This window comes from Punica granatum, chromosome 5, assembly GCF_007655135.1.
Source record: "Punica granatum isolate Tunisia-2019 chromosome 5, ASM765513v2, whole genome shotgun sequence".
NCBI lineage: Eukaryota > Viridiplantae > Streptophyta > Magnoliopsida > Myrtales > Lythraceae > Punica > Punica granatum.
In genome coordinates this window covers 10,357,797-10,365,779 of record NC_045131.1, presented here as the reverse complement: position 1 = coordinate 10,365,779, position 7,983 = coordinate 10,357,797, and the positions used below count along the sequence as shown (strand labels likewise).

At 43.4% G+C, this 7,983-nt stretch overlaps 2 protein-coding genes across 4 annotated transcripts; both read right to left on the bottom strand.

Moving 5' to 3' along the window:
- Positions 1 to 212: 212 nt before the first annotated feature.
- LOC116207617 (probable protein phosphatase 2C 49) lies at positions 213 to 4,285 on the bottom strand. Of its 2 annotated transcripts, XM_031540645.1 has the most exons (3): positions 4,245 to 4,285; positions 4,088 to 4,152; positions 213 to 1,443 (listed from the first exon to the last, which is right to left on the bottom strand). In XM_031540645.1, the coding sequence occupies exon 3, from the start codon at positions 1,423 to 1,425 to the stop codon at positions 466 to 468; it is 960 nt and encodes a 319-aa protein (XP_031396505.1). In that variant the 5' UTR covers positions 1,426 to 1,443; positions 4,088 to 4,152; positions 4,245 to 4,285; the 3' UTR covers positions 213 to 465. The 2 variants fall into 2 exon arrangements, with proteins under 2 accessions (XP_031396505.1, XP_031396504.1); XM_031540644.1 differs by lacking the exons at positions 4,088 to 4,152; positions 4,245 to 4,285 and adding an exon at positions 2,086 to 2,465.
- Positions 3,488 to 7,192, bottom strand: LOC116207616 (hydroxyproline O-galactosyltransferase GALT3). 2 transcript variants are annotated; one of them, XM_031540642.1, is made up of 9 exons: positions 6,430 to 7,192; positions 6,079 to 6,314; positions 5,715 to 5,993; positions 5,512 to 5,640; positions 5,257 to 5,433; positions 5,047 to 5,154; positions 4,399 to 4,926; positions 4,245 to 4,287; positions 3,488 to 4,152 (listed from the first exon to the last, which is right to left on the bottom strand). In XM_031540642.1, the coding sequence occupies exons 1-7, from the start codon at positions 7,190 to 7,192 to the stop codon at positions 4,720 to 4,722; spliced, it is 1,899 nt and encodes a 632-aa protein (XP_031396502.1). In that variant the 3' UTR covers positions 3,488 to 4,152; positions 4,245 to 4,287; positions 4,399 to 4,719. The 2 variants fall into 2 exon arrangements, with proteins under 2 accessions (XP_031396502.1, XP_031396503.1); XM_031540643.1 differs by having other exon boundaries at positions 4,245 to 4,260.
- Positions 7,193 to 7,983: the final 791 nt, after the last annotated feature.

Sequence of the window (7,983 nt, the reverse complement as noted above, 5' to 3'; positions counted from 1 at the left end):
GACCTATTTCTGACCTTATCTCATCATCCTCATCAAAAATTTCCGTTCGTATAGGAGCGGAGCGTTACTTTCTCCATGTCTGCAGCTCCTTGGCCATATTTCCTCTTCAATGCAACTTGGAATGGTTTATTATCAGACTCTCCCATTCTTTTGACGCCAACTGCAGCCCGACCAGGTTCATATCGATTTTAATGATATATTAAAGCCAGATGTACTTCGTTAATTGAGAAGACCACCTTCTCTGATTAATAATCAACTTGACAAATTACGTTATTATGTACAATAGAAGAAAAGAGAGATGCTGCAAAAATGCACGCAGAATGCCTCCTAAGCTACCGCAAACTGCAAAACTGCAGTCTGGATTACACTGTCTGTACTCGAATGAGAAGAAACCCAAACCCCACTTCATTGAAGAATCGACTATATACAATTCTTTTATCTAATATTAATTCAAAAGACCTGGACTCAATTGCCCTCTAACAAGCTCCTCAACCTACTCCTCGCCTCATCGGAAAGGCTGCAGCACCTAAACTTCGGCCGCTGATGAGACAGAAGCGACTCTGCGTTCCTAATGGAAGACAGAGATACCACGATGGCAGTCAGATTGTCGCAGGTATTGAGCCGCAGAGCTTCCGTGACCAACTCCCTCGCACACTGATGAGGATCGTTGTGCCTTCTCATCCCCTGCCTCACGAGGCTAACCGCATACTGGTTTGACATCACGTCCCATATCCCATCGCATCCAATGATCAAAAACTCATCTTCCTCTGTTAGAATGACCTTTTGGATATCCGGGTCGGCAATAAGAGGTGAAGTCGATCCCAAGGGAAGTTTCAAATCCCAGTCGCCCAAGGCACGGGTGACCGACAAATAACCATTTAGATAGCCATCATCGATAAATCCGCCCATCTCCTCTACTCGTACCCTTTCGGGCAAAGAGCTGGGCCTATGATCTTGAGACATATCGATGGCCTCTCCTCTTCTACATAAAACCGCCCGACAATCACCGACATTAGCAACCAACAAGTGATTTCCAAGCACAAGGGCTGTTATTGCTGTTGTCCCGCATGAGCTGCTGACACCAGTTTTGTTAGCCAAGGCAAGGTCTGCCCGAAGAAATGCCTTCCGATGAGAGTTCTCGAGATCTTTCAAGAAGATATCATCAAGTTCAGATGTGCTGGGGAAGACATCTTCGAAGAATAGTCTCATGGCATTCTGCTTAATGAATCGAGCTGCCTCAGGACCCCCATGACCATCAAAAACTGCATAGAAGGCGCTCGGCGTACACCAACTGAACAGAGAACCTAGGAGGGCGGATAGATCATCAACCATGATGTGTTCATCGTCCATGGATGTCCGATATCCAATATCAGCATAACTACCAGAGCGAATGCTTGGCAAATATCTGACAGCAGGAGACTCCATAGCTGCTCTATCTGCAGACTGACAAACCAAGAAATGTGTCAAAAATCATAAGACTCCACGAGAGACGACAATAGCTGGAAGAAAAGCTAAGAGGATAGACCGAAGTGGCATAAAAACGTGCCATATATGATATAGCATACAATCCAAAACCCATATTGTAACTCAAATCGAATTTTTGAAAAAACTTCCTTCAACAGTGATGCTCTTCCAGTAACGAGTGCTCGAAAGAACAAAATCAATAATATTAGGCACGAGCGGCATTTGCATCTCAAACAGCAGCCATAGTGTCAGATGGTGAATCATCTCAACATCATACAAGCTTGACTACTAAAATTGATGCGACAGAGAAAGTTCATATATTCTTCCACATTCTTCCCGATCAAGGATAACCCAAGTATTAGCTATCGAAACACCAGCAAGGCATAACAAACTGATTCGAGGGCTCTCTGGTTCGCTCTACCATCACAAATAAAAAGCTACTACGATCGCAGAGCTATTTTGCTGGGAACTCCAAAAGAAGAGAAGGCGACAGAAAATAGTAGCCACACATCACTACTACTGCAGCCAAGAAAATCTAACAAGTTCCTGAATCACATACATAAGCATACACGAACAAACCAAGCAAGAAAGCCATTCCTTCACACCGAAGCAAGAAATTACCAACTCGGTCCGTGAAACTCCAGACTCAACGGAACAAGCTTCTTCGATGGGAGCCGGAGATGCCATGCCGATCTGGTCGACGGCGTGGTCAACAGGGACAAGGAGACGACACTGGACAGCGGGGACTTGCATGCTCTGCCGGCAGAGGACCTCTGCTTCGGTCGCCATGATTCCAGGAGCCGCCATATCAGTTCTCCTCAGCTCTTCGAGAAAGCAGATAAAGATTAGTAGGATTTTCCGAGATCCGAAAGGTTGGCCGGTTTGAGGGGTAGAGGGGAAAAGCGGAAACGACGGGGTCTCGTTCTGTTTAGGGTTTATGGATTTCTATGGTAAGGGAAGGCAAAATTGGGGAAGGAAGTTAATTCGGTTGGGTGGGAGGCGGTTTGCTTCATATATTGGGAGAGAAGGAAGCAACCGGCTTGATCGGTTGCACCTTTAACGTGACCGACACGTGGAGGTTTTGTATTGGGCGTGCCGGGCACGGCAGGGGAAATTGGGGGAAGAGTGCGTGGGAAGGAAAACCTTCCTATCCGTAGCTTTTCCCTCTGCAGTAGGTACTTCCCCAAACACGCCGTCGTTTAAGTTTTTATGTTTTAATCATGATTGATCCTACGACTTATAAATGAAGCGTGAACAATATATAGTCTTGTCCCAATATGACTGAAGTAAAAGGTGTTGGAACCTTTTAAGCATCGACTCGATTAATTCCTCGACAATTGAGTGTAAACCGCGGCGCCTAACAACATAGTTTTATGTCCCATTTGCATGTACTGCGAGGCATGCCAACCAACAAGGTGTTATTGTATAATGAGTTGCTAATCACTCGATGATTAGGCTTCCGCAGTTAGTCGATTGATCAGGCGTATCACTCCCAAAGTCGATTATCTTGTCCAAGCTGAATATAGGAATAGTTTGAACTGCTACGAACTGCAGAGGATACTCTTCCTTCTTGAGGAGACTTCCCAAGCAAGAACGGAACCAAGAAAAGGAGGAGTCACTTTCATGGGAAAGTCAAAAGTAAAGCACCCCAGTTCACTTTTTTTTTTTTCTTTTTTTTTTTTTCCCTTCATGAGTAGAAGCCTCAATTATTTGTTCATTAGGAAGGCTAATCAAAGGAGCTTACCCCGCAAGTTTTATTTTCCTCATCCTATTTTTTTTTGTTCTTTTACCAAAAAATTAAAATACAATTTGATGATATTCACAAGATATTCTGAAAATGGGGAAATAAATAGGCTAGTCAATGGGTACATTACATACAATGCTGTCGATGCAGATAAGTATTATATTGCATCACAAGGATATCATGAGCTATGCGTGCATTATAAATGCGAGAATAGATCAGTAGCATTTCAGCCCGGACGAATAATCCGTCAACATTGTATGTGTCAGCTAATGCTTATCATGAACATAACTGCGTATTGAAATTGGATGACTCTCACATCATACAATATTCACAATTCCGGTTTCTCTCATTCCATAGCTTATACTTTCAAATATGTCATAATAATCCATACAATCAACAGCTTAATGGCCGTTATTATATGCCGATTCATCTAACAGCTATGTCCCCAACAAAATACCTATATCAGGGATCAGCAATACGATGACTTCCCATAGTTTTACAATGTTCGATTGGCAACCGGACCCATCACAGGTTTGATCCGATAGTAAATGAATACACAGGTTCTCCAATTGAACTTGCTGAATTGACATATTCATACCAGGAACCAGACTTTCAGTACATTCATTACTTAATAGCCAACATCTCGAATCATTCTAACCTTGAATTCATATATTTACAGGTTTTTCAAAATTTTGCTGAGTCTTCTAAAGGCCATGTTCCACTCATTCGACAATGATTTAATGTATGAACCAAGAGATTAACTGGTTCGACATCCACCCCGGCCACAAAACTTTGCAAACAATAAAGGATCTGAATATGCACAGTTCAGTGCAGCTTTTAATTTCAATCAAGAGTTAAGCCCTAAGCTTGAAGGCATACCTTTCAAGTCCCATTGATCTCTCTTCCAACTCTTTGCGCTTTCCTTGTCAGCCATCTGTCAACAACTAATATGAAGAAAAAGGAATTCACTTTAATGGGCAAACAAGAAGAAAAATTTACTTATGGAATAAGTAGACAACATGGATTTCCAACTTACCATTTGCCAACCTTCACTGGAACGAGTGGGGAATGATGTGCGTCTCCACGGAGGAAAGATATATGAGACAAGAAGCATGAGCAGGAGAAAAGTTGTTGGTCGCTTTCATCACATGAAGTCTTAACATATGAAGACAAATATCCAAAGCACACACCTGCTAAAGCTTGTTTACGTGTCAAAATCAGATACCCTTTTGATTCCTTACAATCGTGTTACAGGTACACTTCCTAGATCACAGAGAAGCAGGGTGAGAGTCTGATTTGTTTTTGCAACATAATCAAAGAACAAACGAATGAGACCTCTGAACTTGACAATAAGACTCAGAATTCACACTTCAAAACGGAAAAAAAGAATGAAACATGTAGCAGTGTCTTCATTATTTTCTCGGAAGAATGTGGGAGCTGCAATTTTGGCCCACTTCATCTGACTTGATTGCCCAAATAGATTATGGATTCGTGTTCGCATTGTTCAAGGTTTACTCGCAACAATTGGGCTTGTGCTGTTTTTGCAGCGTCTCCCAAAGGCAGAGGACCTTTCTTGGGCCTTGATAATGGGCAAGAATGTATTGAGGTTCACATCCCGCGTTATAGAACCTCTCATCATTGATGTAGTGAACTTCTTGGCCACTACTTTTGAAGTGCTCGATCCAGATGCCCATCGCAACATCTTCCAGCTTAAATAACTACAAGAAAATTTCATTTGGTAAAGATTTCGGGACAAGTATTAACCGTTTTCTCATTATAACAAGAATTAGTGTCCAAGGAATTGGTTAATTCATAGCTTAAGGACCTGGTTAAAATACCTGAAGATCTCCTTCCTGATGACCCTTAACAATAAACTTGGCAATGTCCCGAGAGATGATATAGCCCGGGCCATGAGCCCATGGAGGATACTTGTCTTTTGACCATTCCTGCACAAGGGAAAAATAAATAGATCAGGAGCACACACAATGTACTGAGATCAACCTTTCAAGAAGATATAATATAAATGTCTAAACGAGGTGCAGATATACCTCATTGCTGATATACCATTTGCTGTTCTTGTCCCTATCAGGGGATGATTCAAATGATATCAGACCATACAGGAGACCATTAGATGGCTTTTGCTTGAGACTCAAGATCATTTCATCGATGCGAACAAAGGCATCATCATCTGTCTTCATTATATATTTTGCAGGGAGAACTTTGGTCTGCATAATGCGGATAGAAAAAGATATGAATTAAAAACTATCGAGCATTAACTAGAAGATTAATACTAATCAGCTTACCCCCATGATGCATATCGCAACGGTTTTGTAACTTATAAGACTGTAGTAGTCCACGAAAGGCATGAACTGTATGTCTCCATATGCTTGAGCTTCTTTCCAGAGCTCAAGGTTGACTTGTTTGTTCTTGTGCTGCACTTAAAATATATCAAAGCATCAACAACTGAACTTAAACTAACGAATAAGAAAAGGAAGCTGTGACTTACAAGACCAATGAAAAATCTAACAGCGACATCCCCAGAGCGGACAGACTCATACTGCATCCAAGACCTCCTTAAAGCCATTCGGCGCTCGAAATTATTTCCAGTAGAGAAGACTCCAATCAACATCAGAAGTCTTTTCCGGGAAACCACTGGAGCTTTTAGACGATCAAGATCAACAACCAAATCATGATCCTCAGAAACAGGTAAGCCTTTAGCTATGGCAGATAATAGATTCAGATTACCACCAATTCTGACTTCGCCAACTGACCAAGGCTCGAGATTCTGCATCTCAATAAGTGCAGCCAGTATTAAAGCGATTAATATATGCAGCCGCAATATCAGAGAGCATCTAATCGCATTACTTCACCTCTCTGTATGGCAACGATGCCTCCTGCCGCCCATTTACGGTCAAATGGAATCCCTCCAGGCCAGGCCATATAGTCGCGGTGAATAAACTCCCTTCTGCAAATGGGAAATTCTCACTCGCATGGGCACTTCCCCCAGAAACATTGGTTGAAATCTCTCTCTTCGAATGGCTTAAATTCGCATTATCTTCCATGGGGCCCCGAACAACTTCTTGATTGCACAAAGCAAGTCCATCAACTGCATATACCATGCCAAGAAGGGTCAGGATGAACGGACAATATTGGAAATGAGACAAACTGCAAAACAACAGAACCACAAGAGTGCATTTTTGAAAGAGGAAAAGTTGACAGACCTCTTAAGCTGCTAATCGACCCATGAGCTGGACATCTTTCCTCCTTACCCCATCCTGATTCGTTTGACCACGTATTCTGGAGGATGAACGGTTGCTCCGTCATATTCTCTCCCGGCAAACTCACGTTATAATGCAAAACAACTGGAGGTTCACCCTCCCCAGACACCTGGGATCCTATAAAGTTAACCTGGAAGCTTCCATGGCCACCCTCAGGAATCCCAACCAGAGTGATCGAGGAGTCCTCGATAAGACCACAAGGGATCTGAAGAACTACTCCACCGCTCGAATTCGTCCCAAAGAATCCACTCACAAATGGGGGGCAGTTTCTGTCTTCCTCATTGACTGTCTTGATAATAGAGGGCTTCCCTGTGTTCACTTCCGAGTATAAATCCTTCCACGCCACAGAGGCCTCTTTGATCCCTTTTGCAGTCTCAGGCAGCGCATCTGACCGGGAAAGCAATATCCGCATCTGGGCCCACACAAGCAAGGCCTTGTAATCATCCGCAGAGACATTTTTTGGAGCATACAAGAAATCGAGTCCTTCGAAATTGACACGGCTTGGCCTTTTGACTGGTTTCTGGATCTCTCTCGTAGAGGACCTCGCGGATCCAGTGCTTCCCCCCGAAGGGGGGTGCTTATTGAAGAAATTGTAAGCGGACTGCTTTTGGTGCTTGGTCACCTTAGTCCCCACGAGGCTGCAGTACCGGAAGACCAGTATCATAGCAAGAGCTACAATCATCATGCCGCCGGACCACTTCTTCATTTCCAATTATAGGAGTACTGAAGACACAAGCCGATCAAACCAAGCCAAATTGATCCCTACCACGTGCTACCTAAGCTTACTATATCAGGCAAAACAAATCGAGGAAGGGCACGGAACAGCCCGGGGATCAAACAGCGAGCTTGAGCTCTCATCCTAGTCATATCTACCCAAGTGCAGGAGGGTTTCTTCTCTACCTGCTTATAAGCAACAACAGAATATAAACTACTTCATGCGGCAACCACCATCACCATTCTCGAAATGTAATGCTCCATCTACTTCTGGAAATAGCTCTGTTCTGCTACAGGGGAAAGCCAAATCTCTACAGCCTCTGCGAGCTTCTAAATATGGGCATTAGATCACTGACTACTTCAGCTTAGATGGGGGGGGGGGGGGGGGGGGGGGGGGGGGGGGTTTGAGGGAACTCACTCAACTCAAGTCAACTTGCTGATTTTCTCCCGTGGAGCGAATTTGAGCTTACCTCCGGAAACTTGACAACAGTTGGTTTGGTTGGTCCTACGTAGTAGGACAAGAGAAGAGAGTAGAGCAGAGCAGAGTGGACTTTCATGTGAGAAATCGATGGGGCGCTGGTTGTGATTCTCCGTGCCGACCGAATTAGAGGAGAGAGGGTGAGGAGCCGACAATAAGGGAGACATTGAGTAGAGCTCGGCTGTGGTTTCGGATGAACCATCATTTATGTTTATTTGTTGAGAGTGGCCATCATTCGAAGCATCTTAAAAGGGCACTCGACAAACTTCGAAATAGATAAGTTTGTTTTATTTTTTTATTTTTTT

Coding starts and splice junctions, on each gene's coding strand:
- LOC116207617 (XM_031540644.1), bottom strand. CDS start 2,271: ATGGCGGCTCCTGGAATCATGGCGACCGAAGCAGAGGTCCTCTGCCGG. Junction 1,444..2,085: donor GAGTTTCACGGACCGAGTTG/GTAATTTCTTGC, acceptor TTGGTTTGTCAG/TCTGCAGATAGAGCAGCTAT.
- LOC116207616 (XM_031540642.1), bottom strand. CDS start 7,192: ATGAAGAAGTGGTCCGGCGGCATGATGATTGTAGCTCTTGCTATGATA. Junction 6,315..6,429: donor GTCGATTAGCAGCTTAAGAG/GTCTGTCAACTT, acceptor TGGTATATGCAG/TTGATGGACTTGCTTTGTGC. Junction 5,434..5,511: donor TTGCGATATGCATCATGGGG/GTAAGCTGATTA, acceptor CGCATTATGCAG/ACCAAAGTTCTCCCTGCAAA.